The sequence below is a fragment of the Hemicordylus capensis genome, chromosome 6, assembly GCF_027244095.1.
Source record: "Hemicordylus capensis ecotype Gifberg chromosome 6, rHemCap1.1.pri, whole genome shotgun sequence".
Classification (NCBI taxonomy): Eukaryota; Metazoa; Chordata; class Lepidosauria; order Squamata; family Cordylidae; genus Hemicordylus; species Hemicordylus capensis.
This window is the reverse complement of record NC_069662.1, coordinates 56,103,478-56,122,218: the sequence shown is the minus strand read 5'-3', so window position 1 is coordinate 56,122,218 and position 18,741 is coordinate 56,103,478. Positions and strand designations below refer to the sequence as shown.

The window sequence follows — 18,741 nt, the reverse complement described above, 5'->3', positions numbered from 1 at the left end:
AACGTGATTTCCCCGTTGTGTTTCTGTCGTCTGCGCCTCATCTGCAACAATACGCCTGCGCCGAGTAAGCAACTTCCCGCTGGCTTGGGCGGGGTTTATAAGAGCATGGATGGAAGCAGAACTGCGGCCGAGTCCATGTAAAGAGTTTTCATTTCTTTGTTTTGCGTGGGGTAAAGTCAGGCAACGTAATGGTAGGAAAGTCAGTTACAAACAAGGCGCTTGTATTCAGCTGAGCTTTGGTGTTGGTTTGGGAGTTAAAAAGTTAGACGATTGATACAATATGCGGCATGTTTTGCGGGAAGTGTCTCTCCCCCCACTCCTCCTTTCTGATGTGGAAGTGGTGGGTTGGTAACCCGCTATAGCTGAGGTTCTTAAACTTGGGTCCCCAGATGCTGTTAGACTGCAGCTCACATCTTCCCCGGCCACAGTCACCCATTATGACTGGGGACAATAGAGGTTGTAGTCCAACAACATCTGATTTAAGAACCTTTGCACTATAACATTTTTAAGTACTATTTGACCACTCCGATTGCTGTACAAAAGGACCACAGAATTCTTAGTCTTGAATCCCTAGTTATGTTCAGTTTCATTTGTAACATCGAATACAATTATTCATAATAAAATTAATAATTAATAAAATTTTGGAAGGAAGAAGACTTCCTTCCGAAATTGGAAGGCCTGTCCAAACGAAGAGAACAGAAAGGAACACAAACTCTGGCAAAAGAAATGCAAGTTGACAATAAGGGAGGCAAAAAGAGAGTTTGAGGAACATTTAGCCAAAAGTTTCAAAGGGAATAACAAAAACTTCTTTAAGTACATAAGGAGCAGGAAACCTGCCAGGGAGGCAGTTGGACCATTAGACAATGAGGGAGTGAAAGGGATTATTGAGGATGTGGAGGTTGCAGAGAAGCTGAATGAGTTCTTTGCATCTGTCTTCACAGCAGAGGATACTGAGCATATACCTGTTCCTAAACCAGGCTTTTTAGGGATGGAGGCTAGAGAGCTGAGTCAGATAGAAGTGACAAGGGATGATGTTCTAAACTGTCTGGGAAAACTGAAAGCGAACAAATCACCAGGGCCAGATGGCATCCATCCAAGAGTCCTCAAATAACTCAAATATGAAATTGCCGACTGCCTTGCTAAAATATTTAACTTATCCCTGAAATCGGGCTCTGTACCAGAGGACTGGAGAGTAGCAAATGTAACACTGATATTCAAGAAGGGATCCAGGGGCGATCCAGGAAATAACAAGCTGGTTAGCCTAAGGTCCGTTCCAGGTAAATTGATGGAAAGCATCCTCAAGTAGGGATGGGCCCGGACCGGTCCGGAGGCCATTGAAATAACCTCCGGACCGGTCTGATCCGGACCTGGGCGGTCCGATCCGATGGGGGGGTACCTTTAAGAGCAGCGGGAGGGTTTACTTACCCCTCCCGCCGCTTTCCCACTCTTTTGCCGTAATTCCAAGTGTAATTGGGGCGGCAGGATACCTCCCTGCCACCCCAATTACACTTGGAATTACGGCGAAAGAGCGGGAAAGCGGCGGGAGGGGTAAGTAAACCCTCCCGCCGCTCTTAAAGGTACCGCCCCACCCCAGTGCCGGACCACAGTTGGCAGTTCCGTGCACACCCCTATCCTCAAGGATAAAATTGTAAAGCACCTAGAAGAACAGGCCCTGCTGGGAGTGAGCCAGCATGGCTTCCGCAAAGGTAAATCTTACCTCACCAACCTTTTGGACTTCTTTGAGAGTGTCAACGAGTGTGTGGATCAAGGTGATCCAGTTGACATAGAATACCTGGACTTCCAAAAAACTTTTGACAAAGTTCCTCATCAAAGACTCCTGATGAAACTTAGCGGTCATGGGATAAGGGGACAAGTACATGTGTGGATTGCTAACTGGTTGAAAAACAGGAAACAGAGGGTAGGTATAAATGGAGAGTTTTCACAATGGAGGGAAGTAAGAAGTGGGGTCCCCCAGGGATCTGTACTGGGACCAGTGCTTTTTAATTTATTCATAAATAATCTAGAAGCAGGGGTAAGCAGCGATGTGGCCAGATTTGCAGATGCTACCAAACTCTTTCAGGTAGTGAAATCCAAAACGGATTGTGAGCAGCTCCAAAAGGATCTCTCCAAACTGGGGGAGTGGGCGACAAAATGGCAAATGCGATTCAATGTTGGCAAATGTAAAGTGATGCACATTGGGATGAAAAACCCCAACTTCAAGTATATGCTGATGGGATCTGAGCTGTCGGTGATGGACCAGGAGAGGGATCTTGGGGTTGTGGTGGACAGCTTGTTGAAAGTGTTGACTTAATGTGTGGCAGCTGTGAAAAAGGCAAATTCAATGCTAGGGATCATTAGGAAGGGGATTGAAAATAAAACAGCTAACATTATAATGCCCTTATACAAAACTATGGTGCGACCACACTTGGAGTACTACATACAATTCTGGTCACCACATCTTAAAAAGGACATTGTTGAAATGGAGAAGGTACAGAAGAGGGCAACCAAGATGATCGGGGCGTGGAGCACCTTTCTTATGAGGCAAGGCTACAACACCTGGGGCTTTTTAGTTTAGAAAAAAGACGACTGCGGGGAGACATTATAGAGGTCTATAAAATCATGCATGGTGTGGAGAAAGTGGAGAGATAAATTCTTTTCCCTCTCACACAACACTAGAACCAGGGATCACTCCATAAAATTGATTGCCAGGAGGTCTAGGACCAACAAACAGAAGTACTTTTTCACGCAACGCGCTATCCACTTGTGGAACTCTCTGCCACAGGATGTGGTGACAGCCAATAACCTGGATGGCTTTAAGAGGGGTTTGGATGACTTCATGGAGGAGAGGTCTATCAATGGCTACTAGTCGGAGGGCTGTGGGCCGCCTCCAGCCTCAAAGGCAGGATGCCTCTGAGTACCAGTTGCAGGGGAGTAATGGCAGGTGAGAGGGCACGCCCTCAACTCCTGTCTGTGGCTTCCAGCAGCATCTGGTGGGCCACTGTGCAAAACAGGATGCTGGACTAGATGGGCCTTGGGCCTGATCCAGCAGGGCTGTTCTTATGTTCTTAATCCAAATTAGGTGCCATATTGCCAGGAAGTATACTTTAGAACTGCATACACAAGTACTGTGATAGAGCTTGACAAAATCAGTTATTGTTCATCAACCAATAATTGGCTGCTTGTTCTGTTCTTTTTAATCGTTGTAATAAGTTCACTTGAAGTACTTTTACTGTGGTGTATTTCTCCAATCAAGATGGAAAAGGTGGCAGTTCTTTTAGCATGTTGTATGTGACTTTCTGTCAGTCACCCTCTGATATGTAAACATCATGAAATCAAGGGGCTTAACCCAGGTGTATTGGTTAGAGTGCTGGACTAGGACTGGGGAGACCCGAGTTCAAATCCCCATTCAGTCATGATGCTTGCTGGGTGACTCTGGGCCAGTCACTTCTCTCTCAGCCTAACCTACTTCACAGGGTTGTTGTGAAGAGAAACTTAAGTATGTAGTACACCACTCTGGGCTCCTTGGAGGAAGAGTGAGATATAAATGTAAAAAATAAAATAAATAAATAATGTGGGTTTTTTTTAGAAACAAGACTCTTTGCAGCTACATAAACATTCTAGTCACATTTATTCTGACCAACGGTAAGAGTACACATACTAAGCATAATACATTTAATGCCAACCATAAGGAGCCCAGAACATGGGGCGTCTGCAGCTCTTTCTTACAGTGGAAGGAATGGGAGGCTGACCATTCAGGGGCATTAAAATATGTTGAAGAATGTCTAAAGACCTTCTCTTCAATGTCTAAAGACCTTCTCTTCAAAGGCATGTGTAAGGCTTACACATGCCTTTATTTATTTATTTATTTATCACATTTTTATACCGCCCAAAATGCAAGTTCTCTGGGCGGTTCAGACTTCAACAATTAAAATTTAAAACGTTAAAACTATTAAAACACAATTAAAACAATGTCTAATTAAAAGCCTGGGTGAACAAATGCATCTTGACTGCCTTTTTAAAAGTTGTAAGAGATGGGGAGGCTCTTATTTCAGCAGAAAGTGTGTTCCAAAGCCTCGGGGCAGCAATGGAGAAGGCCCGTCCCAGAGTAGCCACCAGACGAGCCGGTGGCAACTGCAGACAGACCTCTCCAGATGATTTCAATGGGCGGTGTGGTTCATAGCAAAAAAGGTGTTCTCTTAAATACCCAGGACCCAAGCTGTTTAGGGCTTTATAGGTTATAACCAAAACCTTGTATTTTGCCCATAACCTTATCGGCAGCCCATGTAGATCTTTTTAAGATAAGAGTGATATGGTCTCTCCGAGATGACCCAGAGACCAACCTGGCTGCTACTTTCTGGACTAACTGCAGTTTCCGGACTACGTACAAAGGCAGCCCCACATAGAGCCCATTGCAGTAGTCAAGTCTGGAGGTGATCAGCAGATGTACTACTGTTCTGAGATCATTTATCTCAAGAAATGGACGCAGCTGGAGTATCAGCCGAAGCTGATAACAGGCACCTCTGGCCACTGCCTCAACTTGGGACACCAGGGAGAGTTTTGTGTCCAGAAGCACCCCCAGACTGCGTACCTATCCCTTTTGGGGAAGTGTGACCCCATCCAGAACAGACGGATCAAAATCATCTCCCGAGTTCTGACCCCACACAATAAGTACCTCCGTCTTATCCAGATTCATCCTCATCCAGCCCATCACTGCCTCCAGGCAGGCATTTAGGGAGGTTATGCCTTCTCCTGATGATGCTGACATGGAAAAATAGATTTGGGTGTCATCAGCATACTGATACCACCCTGCACCAAATCTCCTAATGATCTCTCCCAGCAGTTTCATGTAAATGTTAAACAACATCAGAGACAATACAGAGCCCTGAGGGACACTATACCAAAGTTCAGTTTTTGAAGAATAGTCCCCGAGGGACACCATCTGGAATCTACCTGAGAGATCAGTGTGGAACCCCTGCAGAGCAGTGCCTCCCACCCACCCCCAACCCCCTCAGACGCTCCAGAAGGATACTATGGTCAATAGTATCGAAAACCGCCGAGAGGTCCAAAAGGACCAACAGAGTCACACTTCCTCTGTCAATTCCCTATTGGAGATCATCCATCAAGCTGACTAAGGCTCCCATAGCTCACCCCACAGCTGATCTGAAACAGGTCTAGGTAATCAGTTTCATCCAAGACTGCCTCGAGTTGGGAGGCCACCACCCTCTCAATTACCTTGCCCAGCCATGGAAGGTTGGAGACAGGCCTATAGTTGCTCAACTATGAGGAATCCAGGGCAGGCTTCTTCAGAAGTGGTCTAATAATTGCCTCCTTAAGGCAAGGAGGCATCCTGCCCTCCCTCAGAGAAGAATTTATGATCTCTACTAGGCCTTCTACTACAACAACCCTGCCAGATAATATTAGCCATGTTGGGCAAGGGTCAAGAGAACAGGTGGTAGGCCGCATCGCTCCAAGCAGCTTGTCCACATCCTCATGAGTCACAAACTGAAACTGATCCAGCCTAACCACATAAGAGGAGTCGCTGGACACCTCCAATTCAGACACTGTAGTAATTGTGGGGTCTAAATCCAAGTCGGCCCAAATACAAGAGATTTTATCCAGAAAAATATTAAACACGTCACAGCAGGTTCCAAATTCTGATTCAAGGGAGGAGGGACACTCACTAGCCCTCTCACAACCCTGAACAACTAAGCCAAATGTGAACTTGCGGACGCAATACATGCAGAAAATAATAACTTCTTTGTCGCCCGTTTAGCCAGAGCACATCTTCAAATGTGCTCTATTTTGTAATCTGTCGGATTCAAGTCGAGTCTTCCTCGCTGCTTCAGCCCCTGTAGTTCTTCCGTATACCAAGGGGCCAAGTTTGAAGTGGTCCGGAGAGGACACGTAGGTGCGATCATGTCTACTGCCCTGGTGAGCTTGCTGTTCCAGTTCTCCACCAGGCATCAACAGGATCAGTGGCAGAGCCAACACTAAATCCCTCCCAAGGCTTCTTGGAACCCTAATGGATCCAATAACCTTCTCGGGTGGACCATTCTAATGGGCCCCTCACCCCTGCAAAGGTGGGGTGTGACTATGAGTCCAATCTTAACCAGATGGTGGTCCGTCCATGACAATGGGGAAATCACAGGAGTCCTCACCCATGGAACACCACTCTGATCAGAGTGAAAGACTAGATCAAGCATGTGACCTGCAATGTGCATCAGTCCTGAGACCTGTTGGGATAGGCCCATAGTTGCCATGGCCACTTTGAAGTGAAGGTCTTTAGACATTAATTCATACCCCTGAATAGTCAGTCAGTTCTAAAGGTTAAGTTGTGCCGTCGAGTCGGTATCGACTCCTGGCGACCACAGAGTCATGTGGTTTTGCACAGTATGAGATTATGCCTTTCAGCATCTACAGCTTCCCATTCTTTCTTAAATGCTTTCTTAATGAATTTTTATTAATGCTGTTTAACCTGCAAAATAAGAATAAAATAACATTTTATTAATAACAAAAAATGTAGTGGACTACATTTTAAACCTGGAAGTTGCTGTCTAAGCCACAGCCCTCATGGCCCACAATATGGGGACAATAATTATGGACTGTATTTGCAATTGTAGCACATCCTTTAAAATGTTTAAAAACCACAAAAGTTCACATTTTTCACATAAAATAAGATACGTGAGTTAGAGATACATGAGTTCCAGATACCTTCGAAGTAAGGATAACAATTTATGCATCTGATGAAGTAGACTGTAGCCTACACAAAAATATGCTAATAAATTTGTTAGTATTTGTGGTGCTGCAAGACTGTTGCTTTTGCTAATTATATTTACATGGAATTTTATGTTTTCACAGCTGCCCAATATATTTTCTGATTAATCCCCACCAGTTCAGATCCCATCAGTGAATTAATTAATTAATTCCCATCATGTGGAATTAAGGCTTTATGCCTCAGTGTGCACCACCTGACAGTTACATTGAATCTAATTTGCTATTTTGTTGCTCATTCATCTAACTAGAAGAGATCCATGAATATTTATTGTCCAGAACAATTTTATGTCCTCTGCAAACTAGAGACACTTAGTGTGCAAGTTTGCTGCAGACATCAAATTTCACTGCTTGTCTGTAGTGTTTCCAAAGAAAGAGACCAGCAGCCATGTTAGAAAAACACAAACTGAAGCAGAAGCCTCCCAGAGGAGGCAGTCTTTCCTTTATTCAACTCCACCTCAACATGTTAAACCTTTAACCCTTTAAGTGCTATACACGATTATGCCACACTGCACACCTAATTTATGAATAGACTAAAAAGCATCAGTACCAATAAGGATCCTTAGGGGAACCTCCCTGCTAATTTTCCTCCACTGTGACAACTGCTTCATTACGCCTACTCTCTGCTTCCGGTTGTTTTAATCAGTTACTAATCCATAATAAGCGATCTGCTAAGTTTATCAGGAGCCTTTGGTGCGAGCCTTTGCTGTTCCAAGCTTTTTAGAAGGTCCAAGTACATCCAGTCTACTGGATCACCGCTAACGCCAGTGGTCTCAAGCGGAATTACATGTCTCCAGAAGCTACACTGCCCATGCCAGTTCAAGCCACTTTCCTCGAGCCGCCGTTTCGCCATCATCCTTAGTTGGCCGCCCTTAATATTATTTAGCCCCTTTGAAACGAAAGATTATTTATTTATTTATTTAGAATATTTATGCCCCGCCCCTCCAGTTCACTACTACTGCTCGTGCAAGCTTGCACGCGCGAGTTCTTATACATAACGGTTATAGTCAATAAAGGCTTTATCTGAAGGGAGCTGCTCAGCTATGCAAACGATCTCAAAAACCGCGGCCCCGGAAGGCGTAGGCCTCACGGTTGCTATGGAGAGGGCGAAGGCGGGGCCTACACTGACGTCACCCTGCGCGCCAGTGACGTCAGGGCCTGTGTTTTCCCCGGAAAAGAAATCTCTTCTGCAAAACTGCCGTCGAAGAGAAGGGGCTATTTCGGAGGGGCCTCTAAGGGAGGGAAGGGAAAGGAAGGCTGAGCTGAGCTGAGCTGGAGTGGGGCTGGCCCGGCCCTCGGAGGCCGGGCGCGGGGCGGGTAGCGTCGCAGGAGAGGAAGAATCCATCCCGCAATGAGCGTCGTTTGCTGAGCTGCCTTCTCGAGAAGCACGTTCAAAAGTAAATTTGTCGTATTTGAATCGCCCCCTTCCTCTGAGAGGCTCGGCTCACCTGGTGAGAGTGGCAGACAGACTTGCCCAGGTAGAGATTTGCAGCTGGGTCTTCCCGGTCCAAAGACTGCATCTAGGCAGCCGCCCCATCACAGTGAGTGCAGTGGGACTTACTCTCTAAGTAACGTTGTGTAGGTTGGCACCCACATTTTATCCACTCTATTATATTGGTGCTAAGCTAAACTAAACCTGTTTCATGAGAAAGACGCAAAAGCCATCGGCTAAGGTTGCATCCTCCCTATACATACTTACTAGGAAGTAAGTTCCATTGAACTCAATACATATGTCCAAATATGTCTAGGATTGGTAGTTTTTTATATGGCCAGATCTTGTTTGTTTTTAATTCTCAATTTCTCCCCCAACCTGTGGAAACTCCAGTTTACCGCAGCATGTGATATTGTTGCATCTGTCTATTTAGTATCCTGACTTGGGCCCCAGTGAACTATCAAATCCATAAAGTATCCCTTTGTAAACTTATCCACCTAGGAATTGCCAGGAGTATATGCAGTTTCTGGGATCATTGTTTTTCCTTCTTCCCACAGGTATGGATGGGTCAAAATCTCCTGCCTGCACCATGCACGTCAGCTTTGTTTGCCAGCGCTGCAGTCAGCCCCTTAAACTGGATACATCCTTCAAGGTCCTTGACAAAGTCACCATCCAAGAGCTGACAGGTAAAGAAGTGGTAGAGAAAGCAACGTGGGGCACAGGTGGGTGACAACAGATGCCAACCAGGGTGAGTCCCTTTGAAGTGGAACGTAGGGTTGTCATGAAGAGCACAATTTGAGGTACTAGGCCTGTCATCACTGTCGGATATGCCGAAATAATAGTTCAAACAGAGAGTGTGTCTGTACAAGTGAAAGTGCCTTTCCCTTGCTATTGGGCAACCACAACTAGTCCCCACACATGGTAAAGCGGTTCTCTGACTTTTTCTTCAGTAACTTTGTGTGTATGTCTGTCTGTCTGTTTGTGTAGCTCCACTCCTTACTACTGCTCCAGTAAAACCAGGGGATGCACAGGAAGAAGAGACCACTTTGACAGAGGTAAAGAGTTTGGTTCTGACTCTTAAAATAAAACAGGCAGTCTTGCAGTTAGCCACAAACCCAAATTAAGATTTTTCTTCTTCTGGGCATATTGCTTGCCAGACCTACTGTTTAATCTGTTCTGTGGCACATAAGATGACGCAGGTGGGTGGGCTGATAAACTGTTTATGGGCAGAAACAGTTCATGCTCTTGCCTGCAAGGCTTGTGTGCTTATCTGCAAGGCTGTGTGAAGAACACATTGACTGGCTCAGTGGCAAACAGGTTTGACTGTAAATGATGCTTTCCCTTTAGTAAGGACCTACAAGAAGGTGCTGATGCTGAATTTCTTTCTCAGGAAGTGTTTGTTGAAAACCGCCAGGATGGCGTGTCCCGAAGATTCATCCCCACAGCCAGGTATTGACCAAAGGTTATGCTCTCCACCCCATGTATATGCCATATATGTCTCTTTTCAGAGACTGCAAATATTGCACTGCCCTAGTTGTGAAGCAGCCAAGCACTCAATGGGTCACATGTCTTCATTCTCCGATGCGGGCCCTGCATTTGTACACACGCCCAGTTGTGAATTAGAGAAGATCTGTTTCAGCTAGTGGGAAAGGGGTTGAAAGACCACCTAAAATCCAGCGCGCGCACACACCAGTTTGTCGGACTTGAAAGGAAAGTGGCTTTTCATCCTTTGCTGCTTCTTTTAAAAATGTGTGCTCTTAGACACTGACCTTAATTTTGAGCTTGTACTTCATATACTGCTGTATTTCACCGGTCCCAGGCTTCTCATGTATATCTGGAGAGAGAACTCTGGATTGGGTTGGGCTCAGAATTGGAAGGGACCAAGAGACGATTGTTTCTGACCTCCACTGCTATGAGCCAGAACCATCCATCTATCAGCCTTGCCACAGGATGAATTCATATAGTCCTGACCATGATGTCAGGATATAGTCCATGATAGTCCTGACCATGACAGGATGTGGTGACAGCCAACAACCTGGATGGCTTTAAGAGGAGTTTGGATGAAATCATGGAGGAGAGGTCTATCAATGGCTACTAGTCAGAGGGCTGTGGGCCATCTCCAGCCTCAAAGGCAGGATGCCTCTGAGTACCAGTTGCAGGGGAGTAATGGCAGGTGAGAGGGCACGCCCTCAACTCCTGTCTGTGGCTTCCAGCGGCATCTGGTGGGCCACTGTGCGAAACAGGATGCTGGACTAGATGGGCCTTGGGCCTGATCCAGCAGGGCTGTTCTTATGTTCTTATGATTTTCCCCTAGATGAGCAGATCTATCATAAGACTTGCTTACAGAATTGTTGCTTCAGGTGACCTGTTCAGAGAAGCCACGCTGCACACTGATGGAGAAGACAAAGCAATAGACAATTCTCAAAATACACCATTTAGGATGGAAAGTTTCTGTTAGTTTATTATAAACCCAAGGGAATATTGAGGGTGGAACAAATATAAATTTATTTTATTTTTTATTTATTGTTAAATTTATACCCCGCCTTTCATTAAACAAAATCCAAAGGTAGCTCATAAAACAAGATTATAAAAAAGACACATTAAAACAATTTAAAAAACCACAAATCTGATTTAAAAAAAAATTAAAACACAAGCATAAAAACAGTACAAAATACAAGCAGCAGCAGTGGAGACAATCATATCGAAATATATAAAGATTAGTGGTGTTGTTTTTTGTTTTAAACCTACTACGATCTGTTTGAGAGTTATACAATCTCTTTTCTGGAAGGCTGAGGCCTAAACATTGGTATCTGCTGTTACTTTAGTTCTGGGTAAGTCCTAGTGGGCCTTCCTAGTAGCAACTGGAAGCCTTTGCTTGTTCCTTTCCCATCTTAAGTATGGAAACAAGACTTCTTTGTTAGGAATTACAGGGAATATACAGGGCATAGTGAACTGCAGTGACCAAGAATCTGAGCCTTTGGAAAAAGTCTGTGTGAATGACCCTCAAGGCAAAATCCTGCTATGTCTTTCAGGATGATGTCAACAGAAAGTGCCAACAGCTTCACTCTGATTGGAGAGGCCTCTGATGGAGGCACCATGGAAAACCTCAGCAGAAGACTCAAGGCAAGCTGTCCTGGAAATGTCAGAGCAGTTCAAAGTTCAGAACTTGACTCCTTTGAATTTCTTTTGCTTTACTGAGCCCGTGCTTGGTTTTGCTGGATGGGAACTTAAGTCTCTCATTTAATAAATGATGGGAGTTTCTTCCCTGTTTTTCTTGCTAAAAATAATCTCTGCTTTTCCTTCAGGTTACAGGTGACCTGTTTGACATCATGTCTGGCCAGACAGATGTGGACCATCCTCTGTGTGAAGAATGCACTGATACACTCTTGGATCAGTTGGACACACAGCTTAATATCACAGAGAATGAATGTCAGAACTACAAGTGAGTGAGGGCAGAGTTTGGGGTGCTTCAAGGGAGTCTCCCCAATGCCTACAGCAGCCTTATTGTGATGGAAAGGAAAATAATTCTGCTTCTGTTTCCTGGAAAATATTTAAAGAATGCAATGTGTTTCCTCACATCTGCAGTCATGTTATACAAGTGCAAAATCTCAGCTTTCATCTTTAAAACAAAGTAGATTTGTACCCTTTTTGATTACAGAGGTAAGCATGAAATTGAGTGGGTACTGTGTGGATTTCAGCACTTGGAGATAGGGTTTCAGTGCTCTGTGTAGTTCCTCACCCATCCCTAAAACACTTGTGCTTTGGTGTTGTCTGCAGGAGATGCCTGGAAATCCTTGAGCAGATGAACGAGGATGATAAGGAGAAGCTGCAGCTGGAGCTGAAGGAATTTGCTCTTGAGGAGGAGAGGCTGATTGAGATGCTGGAGGATGTGGAGCAGAAACGCAAGGCAATGGCCAACGACGTTGAGAAGGTCAGGGCTGAGGCAGAGCGGCTGGATCAAGAGGAAGTGGAGTAAGTGCCAGTTCTTGCAACTGTTACCATCTCCAAGACTTGCCTTTTCCTGTCTGACCCTGCTGCTGAAACCCTCGTTCTCATCTTCTGTTGGTTTACTGTTTTGCAAGCTCTTCCTTACCGACCTTGCTTCCTCTCATTTCTCTCCCACCACTAGCTTCTCATAATGCTAAAAGCATTTTCTCCTCTTCTTAAACTTCTGCACCGACTCCCTGGCTATTCCTCACATCTGTATTCTTCTCCTGACTGCATCTCTACTAAACTTCCTCTTCTCTCCTTGTCCCTTACTTCAGACCTTATGCTGGCTCTGTTGCACTCTGCAACCACTTCTACCTGTGAAGTGATCCCTTTCCTGCTGAGGCCTTGCTAATAAGACTCCCAGTGAATCTTGTGTAGCCCTGGGAGTCATTTGGAAAAGAGAGAGGTCATTCATAGTTCCCAAATAACTGAGCCCTGCATCTCTTTTGGCTGTATTGTTCACTGGGCCAGGAATTTCCCACTCCACCTACATCGACCACTTTTTGTTTACTCTTCAAAACCATTACCCCTACTTCATCCTGCTCTTTGTAGAGCATACCTGCCTCCTATATCCAAGAAGGGGGGGAAATAAGAAAGTCGCTTATGCACCTAGCATGCTGGTCCCCCTTCATTTTGTTCAGTATTGGGATGAGGTGGGGGGATGATAATGCCATCCTGTGTTGTGGATGGATAATGTAGTCTTTCTGCTGCTCCTTGGAGGTACCAGAAAGAATACAGCGAGTTCAAGCGGCAACAACTGGAACTGGATGATGAGCTGAAAAGTGTTGATAATCAAATGCGTTATGCCCAGATGCAGCTGGACAAGCTAAAGAAAACAAACGTGTTTAATGCCACCTTCCATATCTGGTAAGGCAGGGAGGCTGACTCGGGGTTGTGGGAGGATGTGATGAGGCATCAGTAGTAGAACCAGGTTGTGAGAAATGCCTTGAAATTCCTGTGCAAATGCCTCAACCTTATTTGGCCATGCAAGTTCTCTCCCCACCTCCACTCCTGGCTGAGAATTCTGGAAGGCCCTCTGGTCAGCATTAGAGACAGAAGGTGACAGCTCTGCTTAAGTTCCTCACAGATGCTTAGCTGAATACTTGCAAATTCATGCTTTAAACAGACCTAATTTGCCAGGCTGGTTTCTTTTTTGCTTTCTGTATAGCTGCTTCTACTAGGGATTTATCAGATTCATAGTGAATGGAGGTGGCTTGGAGGAGCTTTTTCTGGAAGACTGTCTTCCCTAGCTCAACCTTGCTACTCTCTGCCATTTCCTGGCATTCTTTTCCCCTCGACTGCCAAGTCTTAACATTGGGGCAATGAGACTGCAGCCCTTATGCAAACACACATCCTCTTCCTGTCCAAAGCAGCCCTTCTTCAGGTGCTGCTACCCCCTGTAATTAGAGCCTCTGGTTACTCAGCATGGATAATTATTTTTGATTTCAACTAAAGATTACAGCATTACATGATATAATCAAGGATAGGAAATATGTAAAAACAATTTTTTTAAAAATCCTTGATCATTAGCATGATATAAACATAATTTTTGGAAAGAAGAAAAAGCCTAAGGATACATTTCTTTAAAACATGAGACATTCATTAAAATTGGATCAAATTGTTGAAAATTCCTCTTATCTTTCCATTGTGTAGGGAAAACAGTTCAAATGCTGACAAGGAACCCATATCACTTATCCAAGTTGTAGTTCAGGAATAAATTGCTGTACTGCATAATTGTCCTTTTTTCCATGGATTATAAGCCCTTTCTCCAATGATCTGTTCCTTTTTTATATGCTATGAACAATATACTCTTGGCACGAAAACATTTTAGCGATAGTTGGGTAGCAAGCCAAATTTGAGCCTTACCCAAGAATATAAAGTCTCTGTCTTATAGCCACAGTTTGTCTAGAATGCATTATTGCCAACTCTGGAGCTCTTTTGGCTCAGCCTGGTGCAAGCAACATGAATAGTCAAGCATTATGTAAGCAAATAAAGGCAGTGGCTCTTGTTTTCTAGCTATTCTGTTTGGTTCCTGGATATCTGTATGTTTTTAAAAAGCTGCCTGGATGAGAATCTGCCTGTTCACTCAAGCCATTTTAAATTTTGGTCTGATTTTTTTTTTTTTTTAAATCTCTTAAATTGTATTGTATTGTATCTTGTATTTCACACACACACACACACACACACACACACACACACACACACGGTGGGTTTTTGTTTGTTTGTTTTACTGCTATGGTTTAATGTGTTGTATGTTTTTATCTCATGGTTTAATGTTGTGTTGTAAGCCGCCCAGAGAACAATTTGTTATGGGATGACTAACAAATAATGGTTGTTATTAATTCTATGGGATCTCACTAAGGGCTGGTTGACTGGACATCTCCTTCTTGCACAGGCATAGTGGACAGTTTGGCACAATAAACAACTTTCGTCTGGGCCGCCTCCCCAGTGTCCCTGTGGAATGGAACGAGATCAATGCAGCGTGGGGGCAGACGGTGCTGCTTCTCCATGCCCTTGCCAACAAAATGGGTCTGACCTTTCAAAGGTAGGAGTAGGAGCACAAGCCACCTTTTCCCTTCTTGGTGACTGGGCTACAGGAGCAGCAAGACTAATGAACTTGTGTTCTTTCTTTCAGGTACCGTCTCATCCCATATGGAAACCATTCTTATTTAGAGTCCCTTACAGACAAATCCAAGGTAAGAGGTTTGGTTTATTTATGCGTAAGCTGTCTAGAACCTCAGTTTTAAATGCACTTTAGTTTGGAAGAGTGCCCCATCTTTTAAGGTTCAGGATGAGTCATGATACTGAGAATATATACTCTAAAATCCATTCCCAATTAAAAGATTATAGTCCCCCAAAACAAAGGTCTTGTAGTGCCTCTGATACCAACACAGACTTCTAGGAAAAGCAAGCTCATTCAGCAATTGCCTCATGTGTGCCTAGGCTCATGGCTGAAGCCATTTAGAACAAACAAAAAGAAATACACTTAACTAAAAGCTACATAAGTTGGTTTTGCATCAACTAACCAAGGTCAAAATAAGACAAATATATTGGAGAGATTGAAAAATTATCAAACTAAACAATGAGAATATATAAAAATGTACATAGCCAGAGGTTGCCAGTTCAAATCCCGGTATGTTTCCCAGACTATGGGAAACACCTGTATCAGGCAGCAGTGATATAGGAAGATGCTGAAAGGCATCATCTCATACTGCACGGGAGATGGCAATGGTAAACCCCTCCTGTGTTCTACCAAAGACAACCACAGGGCTCTGTGGTTACCAGGAATAAACACCGACTTGATCGCACACTTTACCTTTACCAGTTGACTTAATCTATCATTAATCTGAATGACAGGTGTACACGATACATATTTTTTCATTGGTTTGAATAAAAGTTTTATTTGTAACGGGCGTAACGAGGCTGGAGTGGGCCCAGAGACAAAATTTTAAAATGGGCCCCTCGCTGATACACACACACTCACTTCACATGTGACTTGCCTCGAAGCATGGGGGCCCCCAGGCAGCCGCCTCCCCTTGCCTAATGGTAGTTACGCCCCTGATTTGTAAATAAAAGTAATATTCAGCAAATCTAAGTGATTGTGATGTAGGAATGGGTGAAAATTGCTGAACAGACAACTTGGTAATTCAAGTTTTATTTTTCCAAATTCTGTTCATAGAATAGAGCATAGGCTGTGCCATTGGTCTTCACTAAGATCTTGATGCACTTGGCAATGCTGGACTTCTCTCTAAAATAATGCAAAGATGAAACTTTGAGAGAAGCCTGTTAAATCAAGGCTTCTCCACACCGCAGTAAAGCATTTTTCAGCGTTGTTAGTTCCTGTTATACCCAAGTCATTTGGGGAAGCAGTAAAGGCAGAATAAGATCGAGCTGACCATATTCCCAGGGTGCATGTGTGTAATTGAGCAGGAATGCCCTCAGTCACTGAAAGGAGAAGCTGTCCTGGGGCAGCTTCAGAGCAATGCCTTTGTTCCTGGCATCAGCATTTGTGTCTTCAAGGAGCTGCCCCTTTACTGTTCAGGAGGCTTGCGGTTTTTCTGGGACAACAAGTTTGACCATGCCATGGTGGCATTCCTGGATTGTGTGCAGCAGTTCAAAGAGGAAGTGGAAAAGGGCGAGACACGCTTCTGTTTGCCTTACAGGTAAAAAGTCACTCCTTCGGGACAGAGAGTGATAGGGAAACTATTCTCTCCCAAAAATAATTGTCCACTGCAAATGAATGACAGTAGATTCAGGACAAACAAAAATACATTTTATTTTATTATTTATTTATTTAACATATTTCTATACCGCCCAAAACCCGCATCTCTGGTCGCAGAGACAGTATGCATTTTGTTCATGCCAAATACAACTAAGTGAAGGATTTCATTGACACATGATGTCTTGTGATGGCTGTTGACATGCAGCTTTTAAAACTGAATAAATAGACTTGTGTTTCACTGTATTAATGGGTATTAGTTCTGATAGCTGACAGCAGAACCATCATGATTAGAAGCAGAATAACTCTTGATGTGTCAGATGCAGAGGACCAACTGGGAGGGTGATTGTCACCATTTTTACTCCACTGTTGAGTTTTTCTGGGTATCTGTTTCGGTAATGTTTGAAACTGTACTGAGGAGATAGTCCTTTTAATCTATCCTAGCAAGATAATTCTGGTGATCTTAAATACCTTAACAGAAGTCTGAGCATACTGTATTTATGCAGAGCAGGATAGCAGTAGGCTAGCTGCAACTTTGGAGCACTGTTTGCTCTTCTGGACTTGACATCTGTTTTTTCTGTTCACAAGAATTCTGGGACTGCTGTTTAGAACACTCTCCAATGTATCCTAAAAGGGTGTGGTGGAGCGGGGTTGCTGGGGATGACTGCATGCATGCTGCTTGTAATACAGAGAAAATGGAACATTCACTCCACTTGTCTTGCTTGACTCTTCCACTCTGCAATGACTGTATAGTCATGAAGGCCCCTCTAGCCAGCCTGAGGTGCTTCAGGTGGTGTTGGACTAAAGCTCGCATCATCCCCCACTGCAATCAGTTGTGGCTGGGGATGATGGGAGTTAAAGACCAAGAGCTAGAAAGCTTCAGGCTGGCCACCCCTGGATTAGAACATTACAGAACAGGACAACTTGTTTTGTTGACGCACCTTAGATAAGAATATGATGGTGCCCCGAGACCAGCTACCAGCAGTTTCAGTACTAATGTCTAACAGACTCTGTGTTTCTCCAATGCAGAATGGATGTGGAGAAGGGCAAGATTGAAGACACAGGTGGAAGCGGTGGGTCCTACTCCATTAAGACACAGTTTAACTCGGAGGAGCAGTGGACAAAAGCACTGAAGTTCATGCTGACAAACCTGAAGTGGGGTCTAGCTTGGGTCTCTTCCCAGTTCTATAATAAATGATGATTGCAGCAACGGGGCAGGAGCCTATCCTGCAACATGGCTGCAGTTTGTTTCTTGGATGCCAAAAATGGGACATGCCAAAAATGGGACTTGTCCTGTGACATCAGCACACCACCTTTACAAGACCAAAAAACCTTCAAGGCATTTTGTTCTACAACTTCGTTGTCCAGTAGAATGAAGCAAAATGGCTGCATAGCATGGTTGGATATCTCTGCCAGGACATTGTCTGCTGCTGCTTTGGGGAAGGGGGGAGAGTGACAGAGTAAGCAGGCAGCAGCATCGGCTTAGAGCAGGAAAAAGAGACCTGTTTTAAATAGAGCTTTCAGACAAGACAGTGGTAGTTATGGACTCCACTTGGCAAAACGGTAACTAGAGTTTGCAGTTTGGTTACTGCATGAAGGTGCACTGGAAAGCATATAAATAAATAAAACCAGTTTGTATTCTGGAAGCATCTTTATTTATCATAGACAGGCACTGGACCATTAAATATTTCCTCTCCATGTTCAAGACTTCAGCCTTTAGAAGAAACACTCATCCCCCAGCTTGCCAGCACACACTACCTCCAGCATTTGTCCCAAGCAGCCAAAGTTCACCACTGTTGTGACCATGTGTGGCACCACTGTAAATGGCTTGGAGTTCATAGCTGTGGCCTAAAGGCTATTACTGCTGAGGCAAGGCCAGAGGTGCCTTTCCTTAAGATTTCTGTCCTATCCCCTCTCTAAGGGTTAAAACAAAACTAAAGCCTATGATATACCCATGAACATTTCAGCTATAATAGAGACTCTTCTTTCTTTTTGAAGATAACTAACCATCTCTTTGAGAGTCCATATGCATGTGAAAGATGGTAGTACACTTGGTACAGCCCCCCAGCTGTTTGGGAGGTGGCGATGTCTATCAGTAATCTACAGCAGTACCAATGCTGTGCTTCAGGATTGCGTGGACTGCCTCAACAATGCTCCGCAGACTGATGCCTGTGGTGTCACCAAGGTTTTCCATAACCTTTCAAAATGAAATAGAGTATGGTTAAGAAATGACACCAGGGAATTCCCTAACCAAGGTTAGGGAGTTCTTACAAGGGAACAAAGTATTGGATTCCAATCCATGACTTCTGGCTTACTACAGCCTGTTCCT

The 18,741-nt window shown here is 44.2% G+C and overlaps 2 protein-coding genes across 15 annotated transcripts in view; one reads left to right on the top strand and one right to left on the bottom strand.

Moving 5' to 3' along the window:
• Positions 1 to 27: 27 nt before the first annotated feature.
• On the top strand, positions 28 to 18,058 carry BECN1 (beclin 1). Of its 8 annotated transcripts, none has more exons than XM_053259254.1 (12): positions 28 to 137; positions 8,761 to 8,889; positions 9,191 to 9,258; positions 9,594 to 9,652; positions 11,236 to 11,326; positions 11,509 to 11,645; positions 11,981 to 12,175; positions 12,914 to 13,060; positions 14,589 to 14,738; positions 14,829 to 14,889; positions 16,214 to 16,356; positions 17,442 to 18,058. In XM_053259254.1, the coding sequence occupies exons 1-12, from the start codon at positions 110 to 112 to the stop codon at positions 17,608 to 17,610; spliced, it is 1,377 nt and encodes a 458-aa protein (XP_053115229.1). In that variant the 5' UTR covers positions 28 to 109; the 3' UTR covers positions 17,611 to 18,058. The 8 variants fall into 8 exon arrangements, with proteins under 8 accessions (XP_053115229.1, XP_053115235.1, XP_053115237.1 ...); XM_053259260.1 differs by having other exon boundaries at positions 43 to 64; XM_053259261.1 differs by lacking the exon at positions 28 to 137 and adding an exon at positions 173 to 191 and having other exon boundaries at positions 16,236 to 16,356.
• Positions 18,045 to 18,741, bottom strand: part of CNTD1 (cyclin N-terminal domain containing 1) — a 19,223-nt gene continuing 18,526 nt past the window's right edge. For all 7 annotated transcript variants that reach the window (XM_053259269.1, XM_053259271.1, XM_053259266.1 and 4 more), the window contains one exon: positions 18,045 to 18,609. In XM_053259269.1, coding sequence (XP_053115244.1) covers positions 18,505 to 18,609 — 105 coding nt within the window. In that variant the 3' untranslated portion in view covers positions 18,045 to 18,504. The remainder of the gene's footprint in view (positions 18,610 to 18,741) is intronic.